Source organism: Aptenodytes patagonicus, chromosome 4, assembly GCF_965638725.1.
Source record: "Aptenodytes patagonicus chromosome 4, bAptPat1.pri.cur, whole genome shotgun sequence".
NCBI classification, from domain to species: domain Eukaryota; kingdom Metazoa; phylum Chordata; class Aves; order Sphenisciformes; family Spheniscidae; genus Aptenodytes; species Aptenodytes patagonicus.
In genome coordinates this window covers 25447470-25466676 of record NC_134952.1, presented here as the reverse complement: position 1 = coordinate 25466676, position 19207 = coordinate 25447470, and the positions used below count along the sequence as shown (strand labels likewise).

The following is a 19207-nucleotide window of genomic DNA, read 5'->3' as shown; positions in this document are numbered from 1 at the left end:
GAATGCCATAGATGGCATGTGGACAGACTTCTGAATCGTGCAGATCTGGGAGGTAAACTAGCTTAGTGAGGCATCCACCAAATGCCGCGAATCCCAGCTCCTGCTGGGTCTTAGCAGGATGCAGACCAGGAATTGTTGATTCTGTGATTGCTTATGCTTGTCCCAGCTGATCTCAAGCAGTTTCTCTGAGTTAGAGAAAACAGCAAATTATTCTTAGTTTCTGTCCTGTCCTGGTCTTCACACTAATGTTTCACTTTTTAAACTATTGTAAACTACTGACTAAAATCAAAGCTACTAAAACGGATGCCTAGGATTTTTTTTCCCCAGTTTTAATTTGTTAAGAATTGGTCAGTGAAAATAAATGGTTCAAATTTCATCTTCTAATGGGAGTGGTTTTAGAAGTATGAAAATTATCTCTGTTTTTGGTGTGTACTTTCTTTTCTTTGGAAATATGTTGTGCTCTTCTTTTGTTGACTTTTTAAGGAGGTATGCATAAATTCATGTCTTGTTTCTCCTTCTTGTTATCTGCACACAAAAGTGACTTTTGAGCTTTCGTTTTCTTTCCTTGTGTACAATGTCTTGTCTGTGCCAATTATTGTTGTCTATGCCAATGTCTGTAAAAATTCAAAGTTTAACTTCTTTGTAATTAGTTCAATAGCATAAGCAAGTTTTCTAGAAAAAGTTTCCTAGCCTTCTTGTTACTTCTTAGCATTCTTCTGTATATTTCATTGAAATGGTTGGTTGTAAAAAAGCATACCCAGGAAGGTTGTCAGCTATCTTTGTTATCTTACAAAGGCATCAAATACAAAAATACCATGCTGTTAAACTGGATTAACTACTTGAAATATAGTTGCTATTTCTGCTGGTTGTAGAGTCACGATTAATGCAGTATATTATAACATGCTTTCCCTGATCTGAAGATTTGGATTTTAGTTATCACTTTCACGTAAGTGAATAATTTTTTGAGGTATATTTATCACATGCCTGTTGGAAACTTCATAGTTAATTTTGGTTCCATTAAAATTTTAATTGCAGGCAAAGGTCATAAAGAAGAACCATAAAACAAAGGTCCTAAGATCCATTTCACTTACAGATTTTTTTCAGTGGGTATGAAGTATCCTAGGAACAAATAAAGTTTAGCTACTTTACAGTGTTATCTGAGATTTTAAGGCTTATAACTGCTGCTTCATTTTAAAAGATAACCTCACATGAGAATACAGTTTGTTTATATACAAGAAAATGTAGCAAATTGTTATATGGACTGACTGAAGTTTGTTCTAAGGGCTTATAAGCCTGTTTCATTGGTATAAAGAAGAAAAGGCTTCTATAGGCTTTTATAAAGGGAATGTCTGTAGAAACAGGTAATGAGTCACTACAGACTGGAGGTAAGTGAGCATGAGAGAACAGGGAATTAAGGTTATAAAGAAAATACGCCTTTGACTTAGGTCAGGAAGAAAGACAGCTAGAAGCAGAAACCTCTAAAGGGCAACCTGAAGAAGGAACTTTTATAGTGCTTTAAAAATAACACAAAAATCTAAATGTTTTAGAGCTGATTTATTGTTGTGTCCAACTGAATAGTCAAGTATATTAGAGTTCCTTCACAGAAAAACTGCATTTTAATGAGTTCAGGCCTTGAGTGAAATCTTGGCTTTATTTCTTGCTGTAGATTGTCAGTCTAAATTAAACATGTATGTTGAGTTCAGTAAACTATGTGAGCTCCTAAGCATTGTGATAGTGTGGAATGCTGGCCAGATTGCAAACCTTACCACTTTAAAGTAAGAACCCTTAATATTTTAAAAGGAGGAACTTCTCTTTATGGACCTGTTATAAAATTGTATTGCCATACTATGATTCAAGAATCAGCCCGGGGAGAACTGTGTGACATTAGCTTTAATAGGAGACTAAGGCAGTATCTCTTAAGGAAGATGCCTGTCCTGAATGGCATTGAGTCTTTGTTTAATGTAGCCTCAGTTCTGATACTTTTAATGCCGTCCATGTTTTAGCATTCAGGTTTCCTGACTTGCTGTTGTGATCAGCAAGACTACCTGTTAGAAAAAACTAAAAAAACCAAACAAACCCCTAAAAAAAAAAAAGCTTCTGTATTACTTCCTGATCGGAAACTGGAAGTAGAGGATTTTTATACAGGGCTGCAAGTAGGCAGTTCCATCTGTCTGGGATCCAGAAGCCATATTTCTTCCTTAAGGTTAGGTTCTTCCTATGCATAAGAACAGTACATATTTAGAGACAGTTTCTGTCTAATATATATACACTTATCTTTTAAGAAATACTTCTCTCTATAAAGGTGTCTGCAGGAGAAAATGCTGCAGCTACACTACCTTTGTATAATACCTTAGAGATTTGCAGGAGGTGGGAGATGGGAGTTTTGTCTCGTCTTGAGTCTGAGCATCTCGCAGAGAAATTCTGTAAACAACACATTGGAAATGCTTGAGATTTAATTTCGGTGAAATGTGTATTTGTGAGCAAATAGAACTCCCTGTCCCCACAACCTGTCTTCATTTGTGGACTCCTACATTTTAAAATCTACTAGCAATAGAAATGCAATTCTTGATTATTGCTTGGAAGTTCTTAGGCTCCCTGAATTCACTTGCCCAAGTGCTGAAGATTGCAAAGTGGGCACAAGCAGGACATAAAACTGTTATCGTAATGGTTCATGAGAGGGAGGAAGAGGTACTACCACATAGATTCAGTGGGTATGGTTTGCAGATGCATCCTGATAAGCAAACGAAGACAAAAGATGCTGACCATTTTTACTCTGAAGATGGTTGCTGGGCAATGATGATGTTAGCCTCTTGACTATTATGTAGAAGTGGGACACAGCCATTTCCCCTCCTTTCATGAGATTCCACTCAATCCAAGCATTTGATAAGCAGTGGACAGGTTGCTTTTGAGTTTTCTGTTTAGTTTGTTTGCAAGGTGTATGGGTGTTTTGTTTTTGAATTTTTTTGGTCTAATCCTTGGTGCTACAACATAGTTAATAGTGTGGTGTGTGGGTGGTGGTGGTTGTTGGTTTTTGCCTTTTTTTTTTTAATAATGGATCTGGCTGGCAGAGGAAGGCAGACTGTTCACCCAGGCTTATCACAGCAGCCGCCTGTGATTTCCACAATTTTTGCTGCAGTGTACACTCACTCAGCTTTTGGCTATGTGCTTTTTTAAGCTTGCCTTTTCATGTTGCCAAGGTACAGCCCTCAAGTACAAGTTGAGGTACCGCTGCTCAGGAAACAAATGGCAACCGTTGTGAAAGCTTACCCACTTTCTTCTGCTACCCTTCAGCTTCGTGGCATACACATCAAAGCTTAAATGAGTAAATTAAAATACTTCCATCGGAAAGCACAAAGATGTTCATTTTAGTTTGGTTTTTTTAAAGGAAGAAAGATGAGTATTGGGAAGCTTAGTAATGCAATATGATCGTCAGGCCAAGTTTAGGAAGTGTGAAATGTAATGTTCTTGAACAGTGTTAACCTTGACATTTTGTACGCTGCAAGCAGTTTGTGGTAAAGATTTTTAAAAAAACATTAATAAATGTGCCTTTTTAGGAAGAAGAGCTTGGCAAGAAAATGTGAGATATATTCGATATGGCTGAGTTCAGTCTCACTGTAGGAATTTGAATTTATCATTATTTTATCTTTAATGTACTGTGAAAGCTGTACATTTAATTCAGAAAAGTATTGGTATGAAAGATAGGCTAGCAGTGGCAAGTCATAAGTGGTATACTTAACATGCATGCAACATGTGGCTCTTGAGCTTAGAAAATTTCAGGGTAAAAATAATACTGGGTTGTGCTTCAAGAAAAAGCAGAGCACTGCTATTTCTATGCACTAAATTTATCTAATTTGTTTGTATCAGGTATTTTGGACTATGCTGATGTTTTATCTGAGTATTATTTAAAATGGAAATATGAAAGTAACATTTCTTAAAATACTTTTAAAAACATGATCTTTCAAATGCCTATTACTTGAAAATGTGGCAAAGAATACTTTTGCTAGTTAGGCTGTTGTTTGTGTGTGATTTATGTCTACAGTAATTTAAACATCACTTACTACTTCAGTACAAATGTTGGTTATGATATATTTCTTTTCTAGGAACTTCATGGAAATGAATTCCTGGCTTGTGAAAATAAATCAGATCTAGGAATGAATGAAGAGTATTCTTCGTACAAGAATCTATGGTACTAAATAAGAGTTACAGAGAAATTCAAAATGTAAAGAGGGAAGAGTTATTTACTGATATCACAAGTAGATCTTTACTTCTGAAGGCACAACTATGACTGTATTTATTTATTTTTTTTCTCCTATTTGAACCGTTACCCCATGCTATCAGAGGCAAAGTTTGGCTCTGTGGCTGTCCTAAGACTGTCTAACCCAGGTTTCAGAATCTTTTGTGGATTTGGAAGATGTCCCTCTTTTCCTCAGTCAGAACAAGGAAGACACAAGTTTATTCTTGTATGTCTCCTAGGTAACCATGTCTGAGTACTCTCATATTCTACCTCCTCATTAGAAAAAACAAAACAAAAAACCTAAACAAACACAAAACTAAAACCCATTCTGTACTCCTGTCATGAGGCAGTGGCCAGGGGTTTGACGAAATGGGAGCTAATGTGCTCCTTAAGTCTCCAGTCTGTACTTGGCTTCTATTGAGGTGGGAGAGGAAAGAGAGAGGTGATGCTGCAAGTCCTCCAAAGTATTAAAATGAATGAAGCTAGTTTTCTGAGGAAGGAGAATTAATTTTAAATTCTGTTCAGGCTTCTAAAGGAACCAGCAAGTGTTACCTTGCTACATACGAGTCCTGTTGAATGGAGAAAGTAGAATTCGTTATGGTCATAGTTATAACATACATTGTGTTTAGCATGCCTGTGGTTATTGCAATGGTTAAACAAGTTTTAAACATATTTATAATGTCTTACCAATGTTTGTTCTAATTAATAATTTTATGTATTTGTGCATTGTAGCAGTACATTAAGAGTAAAATGCACTTTTTCTTTCTAGTTCCTTTAGTAATCAGGAAGAGAAGACAAAGGAATTTGCAAAAAATGAATCCCTGTCTCAGGAAAACAGATCAGTAGCGCCAGAAGAATCTGAAAGTGAATCTGTGTATTCTATTGTGGAACAACGTTCTTTGCCTTTAAAGAAGAAGAAAAATAAAGACAAGACACACTCAGTATCTTGTAGTAAGATACAAAGTGGAGAATCAGATCGCTTGGTCAGTGAACAAATGCATTTGTGGCAATCTGATGGAGACCAAACTTCGACTGGAAATGATTCAATAACACCGTATGCTTGTTTTTATGGACCATCAGTAAAGAAGGTTAAAGCAGGATGGCTGGAAAAATTATCCCCTCAAGGGTATGGTATTTGCAGTGATTACTGTATAATTGTGAAGATGTATGTTTGCATGAGAGATGTTAAGTTTGTATTTGGTCACTGCTTACTATTTGTGGTGGGAAAGGAAAGGGAACTCTTTTTGTTGCAAGAGCATAGGGCTCTTCTGAATTCTTAGTTTTTAATGATGTTACCTATTCTAAAGTTTATTTAGGAGGTACACTCAGGAAAAATATTTTTATTAAAAATGTTTTTCACCACTCATGAACTGTAGCAGAAAAATACAGAATTAATTTGTAGCAATATTTCCAATCTGTACATTTTTGCTGATTTTTTGTGGGCCACAGAGTGATTCTGAAATACTACTTTACCAATCTGGCCATGCATGTATAAATTAATAACTACTGTGACTGGAGATCCTGTTGGTTTCAGAATTGTGCGTGTAAGTTGAGCTTTGAGTTTAGAAATGCATCTAGGGTAAATTGTCTCCCAGTTTAGTTTATTGATGTGCCTAAAGTTTGGTGGGAGGAATCTGAGCCCAAGTCTTGCTTTAAGATTTCAAATAATGAAGAGGAGAGAGGAACACAATAGAAAGAGAATAGACTCTTTGCCACATTTGTAGGTAAAAAAAATAAAAAAATCTCATGTTTAATTTCTGTAATTTTTTAAAGTATTTTTTAATTGTTTTATTTTAACCTACTTTAAATTCCAGCTCTTCTTAGATTGTTTTACACTGAAGAGTATTATCAGATCTTGCCTTCATAAATACTTGCAAACTCTGATGAAATTCTTCTAACCTCCTCCTTAATAAACTGATTAGACTATTCTTCATTTTAAATTGTAGTTTCCAGTTCTCCAGTTGTTCTTATGACTTTCTTCTGAATTCTTTTTTGTATTGAAAGTGGCACAATTTTTCTTTTTAAGTCTATTTCTGATCTTCACTAGTATTTAGCGTCTAGAAAGTAAAGCTGTTGTCCTTGTTAGTGCTGCAATACATCTATTTTACTGTACTTCTACTCAAGCCTTAGTAGTTCTGCATTCTTTGTTCTTAGGACTGTACGTTTAACTACACTGAAAGGTGATATTAAACTGTTTGGCCTTTTCTTTCATTATTTGTGGCTATAATAATCATCACTACTCATTGACTAGTACAGCAATTAATTTTTTTTTCAGTTTAGTGACAAAGTTGTTGAATTAGATTGGTTGAAAACACAATCTGGTTTGAGCCCACTGGAAGGAGCTCTATTGTATAGCAATTTCCATTTTTTTTGTTGTTGTTCCTTTTTAAAGAGTTCCGATTTAGCAAGCTTTAATTTCTTTGATTTTGGCTTTATTTGTGTTGATACAGTGATACATTGTTCAAGCTGAATAACAAGAAGGAGTAAACCTGGTTTAATAAGCCTATTTTACCATTACGGAACTTCAATCTGCTCAAGTTTTTTTTTTTTTTTTTTAAATTGTTTCAAAAGTTTCATTCACATTTATGGATTGTCATTGTTTACTTCTGTTAAAGAATCAAAGAATAATTATACATAGAGTCAAAAGACTTTTTCCCAGTGTAATACGCATTTGCACATCTCTTTTTCAGAATTGTTAGTGTATTGACTTCTCAGAAAGATGCAGTTAGCTTTAACTTATGTTTTATTTCACTTACAGGATTTTTTTTTTTTTTTTTAAAACCAACACTTCTGGCAGTTAGCTAATAGACTGATAAAAAGTACAGTTCTTGATTCCAGTTGACTCATCTTGTGCTATTTGAAGGAATAGAGTTGCGAACAAAGTGTGAAGGCTTTAGATAAAGTACTGTGTGAGAATATATTATTTGAAAAAGATAATGAGTTAAGCACAAAATTAGTACTGGTTAGGATTGAGTAGAACAGTTGCAGGGTCGTTAGTTTTGAGCCAGTGATATTCCTTGGCTGAATTTCAAGGACTTTTTCTTAAGCATGGTTTAATGAATGCTACATTTTTTTGGTTCTCTTTCTTACAATACCATTTCTCAAATATCAGAAGACTTAAAGAAACCAACCAAAGCAAAAAAGCCCAATGATGTTTTTCATCCCTTAAAGCACTGTCATATTTTCAGTCCCCGCCAACAGAATGTTTCTTTCTGTTCCTCCCCCGCCCCCTTTTCTTCTTGTTATAGAGCTCCCATTTACACCTGGCACTTTGTGTCTCCTTAGGGGAATGAATATATACTGTTTTCTTAAATTGCTACAAATCATGCATTTAAAGTACAGCTTCTGTTTGTAGTTAACTCACTATAAATTGTGAAGCCATTCAGTTTACTCACAGTGTATGTGGTACTTAGGTTCACTTTTTCTTCCCTGCATCATCTTGAAGTTTATTGACATTTTAATGGAAAATAGATTTTACATTGGCCTTTCCAGGTTATGAAAAACGATGATTTATTGTAGTCATATAATACAAATTAATTAAGCCAGAGCTGCTATTTGATTAAAGTTTTGATAAACTATCACAGTCTACTAATCCTAAAGCAGAGCACTCATTTAGCAAGAAAGGAAATAACGTTGGGAAAAGAGATGTTAGAGTGGGGTCTTGTTCTTGCTTAATTAACTTGTTTAATAGATTTTAGAATTGAAACTTTTATAGATGATAACTAATAGGCTGTCAACATTTTTAATGAGCATAACGGACTACTTCAGGTTCACGTAAAAATAATTTTTTAGGAGGTCCTTATAGAGCATGAGTTAACAGCAAACTGAAATAATCAAATGGGCTTCTCATTAATTATGTCCAGTTGATAACGCAGATTGAAAATTAAATTTTATGCTGTACTTGAGTGATCGCTATTTATTCATTGGCCAGGGAAGAGAGTATTCAGGAGATGCTGATGACTGAAGAGCTCTGTAAACAGAGATGTCCTTCTCATAAACATGGCAATGAGATGGTCATTTTAGGTTCTCAGCTCTCCCTTTTTAGAAAGTATCTTACAGAGCTTGTAACACTTAAAGGTATGCTCTGTGTTCAGAATATTCCTTTGCCCCCAGTAAAAATAGCCAGTTCTCATCCTTGTTAGTTTCAAGCAAAATTGAAAGTTCTGAAAGTTCTTTTTCCTCTGTCGCTTCAGGTGTGATATAGAGCACGTGGGCAGGAAATAGAGAGAAAGGAAACCGAATTGATTAAAACCATGAAGACGCTGATTTATAAAAGAAGTCCAGTAATACTGCTCTTCTTGTTTGCAGATATTTTTATTATATTTGAATAGCATTCTCCTTTTGAAAAGATATGGTAGGGCTAAGATTTATTTTAATTTTCAAAATGTTTAGGCCCAAAGACAGGAAGCTAAACATGATTTAGCCGTTCTATAATTTGTGCTTGAGACATTCTTAAAAGCCAGTGTTACTTGTGTTTATGATTTTAAGTGTATTATTTTTGATTCACAGAAAACGTATGTTTCAGAAGCGCTGGGTTAAGTTCGATGGAGACAGCATTTCTTACTACAATAATGAAAAGGTAAGTGATATTTTTTGGTCATGTATGGGACAAAATACATCTGTGTAATACACACATTACCATGAAGCAATTCAGAAATAATTACAAATTAATATTCATCTTAAATTCATTTTCAATTGCAGAGTACTAGGATGAGGCATTAAATATTTTAAGGTGTCCTTGAGATCTTAATGTATTGTTCATCCTCTTGTTTTCTAGAAGGGCTGGTATTCCTGACCTTTTCAGGTAGATATCATCAGAAATTCTTACTTTATTGGAGGAGTGACACTGCTGCATTCTGCAAAACAGAACAGGATCATGCAAAACACATTTAAGAGATCCAATGTTATTTTGATGGTGGTATGTCTTGTCATGGAACCCAGCGTGCTGGAGATTTTGAGAGAGAAATGAAGTGTGGCCTGGAAGACCTTTTAAAAACCAAAAATCCCATACACTTGCTTTCTTTTTAATTAAAAATGTCTCTTTCCTTCTTGTCTTCTAGGAATAATCACATATCATTGGACTAGACTATGTTTGAATAGGTCTCTTTAAAATCAGCATAATACTGCGATGTCAGTGGTTGTTCTTTGTTTCTGTACCTAAGGATTGAATCTTACTTAAACATTTGCAGACTCATGAGTTGCTTTGATTAAAGTAGTTCACTTCTGATACGTGCTACAAAAATGGATTTGTAAATTATGGTTTTCAACAAAATGTGTATTCCCTCTGTGAAATTGAGATTTACAAAAGACTTATTTGACTTTTTTACTTTGCTTCACTCACAGTAGAAGACATGATTGTGTAGATGAAGGGAACAATAAAATAACATTTGGATTGCAGTGACAAAAAATGTTACCCCTTTGTGGTATTCATCCCAGGGCTTCAGAGCAGAGAAGCAGGGTTAGTCATTAAGAAAGACTTGAAAAATACAGCACTGGGATTTGCTTAACACTGTCTGTAGCATAATTAGGGAAAGAAACACTAATACAGAATTTTAAATCTTGTATCTGCACGGGGGATTTTTTTTAGTGTTTTTTTGTTTTGGTTTGGTTTTTGTGTGTGGTTTGGTTTTTTTTTTTTTTTTTGGAAGGTCACTGAAAAGGTTACTTGGAGGTCAATTACTCTAGAATAGTACTTGTTATACATTTGTCTGTCATAGGAGATTCCAGAAATCTTCCCTTCTGCTTAGGGGAATATTTAGTATGTCACACGATGCATAGAAAGCTACCAACTCTGCATCCTCTATTTAAAAGGTCTCTGTGATAGGTTAAACTATCAGGAGCTTGCAAAAGGCTTGGTCTGAAGCCTCTTTGTCTCCCTTTTCCTGGAATCTGAGTAAAAAACCTCACTCCTGGGATTGAAAGAGATGCTGGTTGGTCAGTGTTTGTATACAATTTGACCAAATCTGGGTGTCTGACTTCTTAACTTGATGAGTCACATATACTAAGAACTTTGTATGTCTGAGAACTGCGAGGCCTGAAGCAAATTCTGGGAACTGAGGATTTGGTGAGACTCTTGGACTAGCTCGCAGATAGGAGGAAAACATAGTTGTCTACCAGTAGTTCTCAGTGCACGGTGGGATTGTGTTGGGTGAGCAGTGGTGTCACTAGGGAACGTGAATTTCTGGTACATTGGTCTCTGCTACTACTCCCACACCCGGAGTATTCATATAGCCTGCTAGTTGGATACCAGCATGTTCCTGCTGTTGCTTGTGTGTTGTTACCTTGATATTGTAAGCAACTATTTGCAGACCCATCAAGACCTGCATGCAGCTCAGGAGCTGGTTCTGGTAAAAGACAGGGATAGTTACAGAGTTCATTGCAAGGCAGCGAGTGCCTCCTCCTAGCTACATGGCTAGCTATATATATAGATTTAAATGGGGAAGTTGTTGTTCTAACTTTAGATCTTAATGGGAAGATCCGTCTATTCTAATGTGTGTTTGTCCAAGGACGTTCCTACACAGACAAACATGTTATAAAGCAATTGTTATACTTTTGGTTTCACATATCAATTAAAAGTAGTTCTCAAAAGGAAAGCAATCCATACTCGGGTATTTTTCTGATTATTACAAGCGGAGAATGAATGTGGAATGAAACTGGTTATTTTACCCAGAAACACTACCAATATTAAAAAGCTCTATTTGTCATTCAAATTAGGAGCTTGAGAGGAGTGAGGTTCTCAAGAAGGGGAAATGTGCTACGTGGCTAATGAAGCGTGAAACAAGTGGAGGATGGGGAGGGAAGACACAGAGGGTAGTATTCCTGAAAATGTGTACTTAGCCCATCTAAACGCTTCTCTGAATGATTTAAACCTTAATTTTCTAAGTATCTCTTTAACCTTGTTCTAGTTGTGTGTCAACTTCTAATCGATAGAGATCTCTTCTTTCCTCTATGTCTGCATATATGAAAAAATATTTAGTTTTCTACAAACAGCATCTGACCTAGGAATGTTTTTTGTTTGAACATGTGATGCTGCTCATTTCTTCTACGTTCATGGTCCTGAGCAAGTTGCTGTGGTCATAGCAACATCCCGTGTGGTTTTGTCTTAACAGAATGTGGTTAACTGAAGTGAGAGCAAACTGAAGAGAGGAAGGTAGAATTTGAGAATTCTTTTCAGCTATCCAATACACATAGTTTTTTTGGGTTTTTTTGGTGGGTTTTTTGTTTGTTTGTTTTTTCCAAATGTCTTCCTACTTGTGGCAGGAGAACCAAAGAGGTTGCTTTGGTGCAGGTGCTCTAACATGCACTTTATAGTAAGGCAAAAACTGCTGGTTATATTGAAAGTTTTTATTTAAAAACATCTTAGGGTCCCTGACAAATATATTAGTGATTTAGGAAAAAGTCTTGCTTTTTTATGTGGAGAACATCAATATTTTGTTGTGTTATGTTGCATGTGAGCATAACAAATAACGAAATTCACTGCAAAACAGGTGAATCATTGTCATTCTTGAAAGACGTCATATTTAATCCGTTGTGGAAGGAAAGCCAAAGCAGTGCAAAACAATGTTTTCCAGGATCTTTTAGCCCAGCTCTGAAACACAACTGTCAAGGAGGACTCCATTGGGCTGTATTTGAAAACAAAAGTTTTCATCAAAGCAGTTGATATCAAAAAAACATTTTTCTTTCCCCACTAGAAAATTGTTCTGTCGGAGAACTTTCTAGCAGCCCTAAAACTAGTGTACACCTCTCAGTAACAGAAGACATATCTGTGAGGTTCTTGGCTGCGTTTATTTGTTTTTGTTTTCTATATTTTTAAATAATCTCCCTATTTTCTAGTCTGGAGTATTTCAAAGAGAGAAATTGTATCGTAATCAACAAGAGCTTTTTAACAGTAGGCATTATTTCTTGCAAGTGAAAGAGAAGCTGCTGCAGAAATGAGATGGAAAAATTATTATGGTTTAAACTATATTTGAAAATATGTATGCCTTCGAGAGCAAAGCTTTTAAAAAGGATTGTTTAAACAGTAAAACCAAAACTGTGCTCAGCTTAAAAGGAAACTGACTTTTTTTTTTAAGTAAAATAAAATAGCTGTGACTTCCAGCAGTCTGAATTATTCTCTTACAGTACCAAATACAGCCAGTAGATGCCTGCAAACACCGTAATATAATTATATCTGAACACCTTTAGAAATAGCGTATGTAATAAGTTTGCTTTGCCATTGTGAAGGATCAGTAGTTAACATAATATCCAACCTTATTAACATATAAGTTAAAATCTCTCTTCTAACAAATATAGCTATAATGAAAATAGATGTGCAATACTAAGAACGTTCTGAGAGACAGAGTAGCTCTTGCGTGTAATTATAGTAACATGTTCACTTCAGCTGTATTTCGATTTTCTATTTACTTATTTGCTAAACTTCATTCACTGATGTATATTAGTACCTAGAAGTGAAGCAACATAAGAGTGTGAATATGGTGAAAATCAGTAGTATATTAAACTCAGTAAACAAAAAAATGATCCTGTGTATTCTTCATGCTTAGCATTCACAGTGGTTCCTTAAGTCCTTGTATAAAGTCTATTATAATAATTTATACTTTGGGAGGAAAGTTATTGCAGTACAAAATCTTTATGGAGAGCTGACTCTTGGACTCTTACTGCATCTAGGTCATAAATCTTAGCAGTATATCTGAATTGTCTTAGTCAGAAAACCAATTGATCAAAGCACAGGGGGGACAGGAACAGCAGCGTTAACTCTGGAATCTAGGAATTGTGCAGACGTATTTCCAAAGTGTTACACGTCTGCTCGAGCTTTCCTCCCTGTTCCCTGCCCCACCTTCCCCCACACCCCCCACCCCCAGGAATACTTAGGTTAATTAGGTTAAGAGATGAACCACTCGAAGAAAGTACTTGTAGCAATTCCTTTCTCCTATCTTGCTTTTGTGTTCGATTCCTAGCTGGAAATTAGCAAATTTTGGGAAAATTTGCTGTGATGCCAAATGATGTTTTTGAGACATCGTTTCCCTCCTGCCTCATTTAGCAGAAAAGTATATACCTGATCCAAGCTAGAGGATTCTTGTTAGTAATGACAGGGTAATGGATTTTTCCAGAGAGTGATGACCCCCTTTCAGTTCAAAATTAGGGATAAAATCAGTGAATTTATTTTTCTTGTTGGCTAGCCACTGAAGGAGTGGGGAAGGAATAGAAAAATTCTTTGGAATTTTCTGCCTGGAGAAGGCACAATTTTTTCCCTTGTCTGATTCTGTTCTACAAGTATAATAATTATATTTTTTTTTAATTATGGTTCTGTGAGATAGTCAATGTAATTTACTTTGGCATAAAATTGCAAATTTAAGAGTGTGATATTTTGCAATATTAGTGTCATGAGACAATTTATGAAGTGGTATGAAATACATGCATTCTATCTCACCATGGGATTTTACTCTGTTTTAGAAGGCAGTAGGTGTGCATAGACCCCGAACAGTGAAGTTGGTGATGTGTAGGTAGTGAAGTGGTTTATTTATTGATGCAGTTTTATTAATAGTGTGGTGAATTTTTAGGAGCACAGCCTGTGCATGTGAACTTCCTAAACATCACGGCAAGTAATACTACCTGAGAGACATTTAATGTTCCATGAGTTATTAACTATTTCTATTGCATTTTTATTACAGGAAGTGTTCTCAAAGGGAATAATACTGCTCTCTGCTATAGCAACAGTAAGAGTTCACAGGGAGAATAAATTTGAAGTGGTCACATCCCATAGGACTTTTGTCTTCCGTGTGGATAAAGAAGGTAAGTAGAACATGTATAATTCTAATGATTGTCAAAAAGCCATGTAATCACTGCTGATAAATCATGTTTGTGAAATATAACTTGTTATATTACCAGAAATATTTCTGGAATCCAGCTGTTTTGGGCTCATAAAGTGAAACTGGAGATAACTGTAAGCTTCGTAAGAACAACTGAAATTGTTGGGGAATGCCTTTTAAGAATATCAAAATGAGAATACTATTTTTCAACTCTCTTGCTTCCTCCCCCATCCTTCCCAAAGATTAATTTTTCTGGATGTTCCTCAGGTCTCACTAGCAGCTCTTACAGCCTGTGTGCTCTCAGCCATCTGCTCCAAGTCACCACTTGATATAAAATTGACGAAGAGCAACAATGAAGTTGGTTTGAATGTGGTGCTGTCATCAAAGGAAATCTGGGGTTTTCTGTGTCTTTATTTACTGCCTTATACGGTATTTTCAGCCATGTATTGATAGAGAATACAAATGTAAATTGTAGTAGGGAAGTTAGCATGCCTTTTAATTTAATGCTTTATCAACCTACAGCTGTAATGTGTACAATCAATATCAGTGCATGTATGACTTATTTATGGAAACAATCAAATAAAATGGAATACACAGGGGAAAAAAAGATATGCAATATGTATTTACATCAGTACATGCCAGACCCATTATAGCTAAGGGTCTCGCAGCATTTCCATTATCAAATCCCATTTTTATGGGTTATAGCTTGGTTGTAAACATTTGCTGTAGGCTGTAACAGGAGTGCAGCATCAGTGAACAAATCCTTCTCATCAGGTTTGACTCAAATAATTTCAGGCATTTTTATGCCCTTAGCTGAGTTAAAAAGTATGTCTATTTTTATTATTTTTGCTTTTCTCTTCCAAATTTATTTTTTTACTTTTTTATAAATTGGAACATAACCATCTTAGTGCAGTACATTTTGTAGGGCCGTAATTTGTTTTATGGACCGTTGCCTTTGAATACTATAAAAACATTAACAACTTATACTGACTTATAAAATATATGCAGAGCAACCGCTTGTTATACATGAAATTGCATTTTCATTCAGTATATAAGCATCTTTGGACATAGTGGCCTGTCTGTAAAGCTATTCACTTAAGGTTAGAAGTGTGTGTTGTACAAGTAATTTGGTCCTTGCTGTATCCAGAGCTGGATGATATATTCATAGTAAATCATGTAAATAACCCTGCTTGCTTTCTGTTATGTGCACAAACTGTTACTTGCTGCTATTCCTTCTGTGGATTTGTGGTTGGGAATTGTTCTGCGACTATTCAAAGGGTACTTAACTTCTTTTCAAAGATTTTGAAATGGAGACTTTTATACATATTTCATCCTGTGGACCTTATTTATTAACTTACTTTCTGCTGGAGTATTAAAATAAAGGATGCTATAATTGTCTTCATTGATCTGTGTCCCTCGATAGCAATGTTGGTCTGCAATCAGTGGATTATAGTGCTTGTTTTGTTTGCTTTCAGTGCTCTGATTTATTATTTTTTGGTATACCAAAAATACACTGGTTTTGGATTTATTTAAATATCTAGAGGGGAAAAACTCTCTATATAATACTTTAGAAAGTTTAGAGATATTTGGGGGCAAAAAATTAAGTAGTTAGGTGATAGCAATGAATTACAGCATAATCTGCTCAGATGCAGCGAGATTTTGTTTAACTGGAATGAAATACCATTAAAAACCCGCAACTTTTAGAGTCATTTGATGCCCTCAGCTATACTGAAATATTCCAGTGATCTTTTCAAAGTACTTTAAAAGAGCGTGTATTAAAACAAAACTTCTAAGAGAAGCACTTGGATCACCTTCCCTGTGCTAGTCTGTCGGGCTGCTGTCTTCCTCTTCAAACTATTTTCTGATGCTTAAATTCATGTATTTGTTCCTTCTTGTTGCACACATGACACTTGTGAAGTAGGCACGGTGCTCTTTGCAGTGTTCGACACTGATTGTGTCAACTTATATATACTGTGGATAGAACTTTACTTCCCTCCCTGCCCCCGCCAATATATTTTATGACCTGAATCTTTCAGAGCAAAGAGTTGAAATATTCATGAATTTCCAATTGCATGGGGCAAGTCTAATTCATTCAGAGTATTCAGCATTAAAGTATATTGATCTTAGTCTGGTGAAATAGCTGAACATAGTGAAAGAGACTGAGTGGAACTTTATTACTTCACCTACTTGTGTTCATGGATTTGTAAGATGTTAAATTAATAATGCATGCAAAGATATTCAAACATGCATTTTCTTGATTACTCGGTACCCTTGACAATATCAAGCTTAACCACTACACCTTAATGCAATAGATTGTAAATTGCCAAATGTTTATGCTTAAAAGCATGGCCAAACATAGAATAGCATTGGGGATGGCTTGCCTCTTTAGTGACAGATGATATTTAAGCTCCCTGGTTTTTGCTTACATAACTTCTGTAGTTCTTTCCCATTGATCTGGCTTCCAGAAGGTGAACATGCCACCTGTCTATCACCTCAGTCTTTAAGCTGTCTGAAATTGAGCATCTTGGAACTAGTAGTCATGATTTTAAGAATCTTGATCGTCAGTTTATATAACTTCTCAAAGTGTGTTTTGATTGCTATTTGAATGGCTATCTTTGCTAACATCTCCACTGATACGGACTCTCGTTTTTATTTCCACCTCCTCTTCAAGGTGGATGTTCTCTCTGACGTGGTATAGCTATACTATCAACCAGCATAGCATAGTAGGAAGAGGAGGAAAACAAATGTGGTAGAGAAGAATGGAGCTGCTGCTTAAACATATGTCTTTGTCTAATTTTTTTTCTTGTTTAGAAGAAAGGAATGACTGGGTTAATACGATGCTCAATGCCTTGAAATCGCGGTCTGATAATAACTCTCAGTCTCGAACTTCTGTCGCCCCTGAGAAAAGTGGATATCTTGAGCTGAAAGGATACAAAGCCAAAATCTTTATTCTACTTCAGGGGAATACTGTGTGGATCTGCAAAAATGAGCAGGTAAGGTTTTTTTATATGCTTTTTGTGAATGAATGCTTATAAAGATGATTTAACTAGTGAGTTGGAAATTGATGGCTCTTTGTGAATAGGTACATTTCAATATAAATGCATATCTCTTTTTACGTAGTACTTTATTGCTGCAATTCTCAGAAGGCTTCAAAAAGCAGAAGTATCATTATGTCTATTGTACGATAGAAAAAACGAATATATAGTGAGGTGAAGTGAAAAGCTCTGAGTGTCACAACAGGTTAGTGGCAGGGCTGAGATTAATTCGCCCTTAAAATTTGTGTCATAAGCACTCTACTAATTCAGAAGGCTTATTTTGTGCACTGGTTTCACTGTCCTATAATACAGTGCTCTGGAAAGTGTACAGAAGTAGATTGTGGTATTTAAGTGATACTTCAGCTGAATGTTCAAAACTGATCATCTTTGTGTTTTTAAGAACCTAGATTGACCACTTTCTGTTGTGCACTGTAATATATTAAACAAATCCAGTATTAAAAAACATGAACTAGGTCTATTATTTCATCTCCCAAAATCTAGGGGTTTTTGTTTTGTATTGGGTATGAATATATTATGATGTAAAGTAGTTGGCTGTGGAACTCTTTAGGATGCATGTATAGGCAACAAATGGGGATAATTGGGTTCAATGACTGTGTGAACTAGTGGAAGAAAAATCTATTGCAGGACATTAAATGGAAGGTATTATTTCTGTGTGAGGAAATCAATGACCTGTGAGTAGCTGGAACCTGGCATGGCATTTGGGGGAGGTGTTGTTACATGTTTGCCTTGTTCTCACGTTCTCTCAAATTTATGTACCGACAAACTCCTGTTTCAAATATGAATGGTCCCTCAGTAGGACTTGTCATTTTGGAGTTGATCTCACTTCCTCTCCTGTTGTCCTCTTAAGTGTGAAATTATTTAGATGGGCTTGGGGGACCACATAATGTTCAATATTAGATCTTATTATTCTTTCCCAGGGAATGGCAGGAAATTTGAGACTGAGAAAGACCTTTTTTTTTTTTTTTTTTTTTTTTCTTTCTACTTACTGTGCTCCAAAGAAGTTTTATTTGTCAGGTACATTCTTTGAGGTCAGTCAACAACTAACTGATCAAAAACTTGATGCAATTTATGGATTTAAGCCTGCAGCATGTGTTTTTCGGAATGAGCACCGTGGAGAGGAACTGGTCTTCATAGTTGAGCACAGTACTCTTTAGCTATACTGAAACCCTCAGTCTTGATTATTGTAATGAATAGGTGACCTGCAAGTTAGTTTGTTTATTTCAGTAAAGTCTACAGCTAGAGGTCTTTAAGGAGGAACAAAACCAAAATGCAAACGCCACCCCTCCACCCTGAAACCCTGTACTTCACTGAAGTTCTCTTACGTCATTTCAGTAGAAAGAATGAAGTTGACCAAGTTACTTTACAGTCTCTGCCTGTGGGTTGATCCACAATGTGCTGCAGTGCTCAATGTTACTGTTCCGTCATGGTGTTTCCAGGTATGTCATCAGTGAGAATCCCTGGAATGCATTCTCATCAATGAGAGTCCTCTCTTTGTGGATGTTCCTTGTAATGAGCCACTTTTGCCTTCAGAATCGATACTGTATCCATCTTACGCCCCTGAATACTTTTGAGTGCTCCCTTATGGCTGTTATGAGCTGCTTGATTAAGGGACAAATGTGGTACTTCAATGAGGTATACAGAATTGTGGAGGAATTTCTTTTCCAGAGTGATAGGTCATTTGAAACTAGCTATGTTCCTCTTGAGAGTCTCAGTACCAGGCATCTGATTTTTGCTTTCTTACTCTGCCTGCATATAACTGTTGGGAGTATCTTTCTTGCCTCAAGTAGTCCCTTGATCTTTCTCTGTTGATATGGGGCACTCCCAGTTCTGCCCACTACGCAGAGTGAGTTTTTCTGACACTGTTATGTTATGTTAGAAAACTGTTCCAGAGCCATTCACCTTTGAAGGGTTCTTGATTGCTCTGTTACATGTTTCAGGGTGCAGATTATGACTGACTAAGATAATCTAAGACTGTTGTCCCGTCCCCCTCTCCCCCCAATCAGTTTCCTTTCTTACAGATTTTTTAAAATTCCTATTTTGTATGTGCATGTGTGTGTTAGATCTATTGCTTGTGTGGCTGTATGGTAAGTTGTATCAGCTCTGCCCTTTCA

The 19207-nt window shown here is 35.9% G+C and overlaps 1 protein-coding gene across 2 annotated transcripts in view; it reads left to right on the top strand.

Annotated features, from left to right (window-relative positions):
• The window catches only part of ARAP2 (ArfGAP with RhoGAP domain, ankyrin repeat and PH domain 2), a 168352-nt gene that overhangs the window by 49068 nt on the left and 100077 nt on the right, over positions 1 to 19207 (top strand). For both annotated transcript variants that reach the window (XM_076336072.1, XM_076336071.1), the window contains 5 exons: positions 4101 to 4186; positions 5004 to 5360; positions 8744 to 8813; positions 13903 to 14023; positions 16852 to 17033. In XM_076336072.1, the coding sequence (XP_076192187.1) occupies positions 4101 to 4186; positions 5004 to 5360; positions 8744 to 8813; positions 13903 to 14023; positions 16852 to 17033 (816 nt within the window). The remainder of the gene's footprint in view (positions 1 to 4100; positions 4187 to 5003; positions 5361 to 8743; positions 8814 to 13902; positions 14024 to 16851; positions 17034 to 19207) is intronic.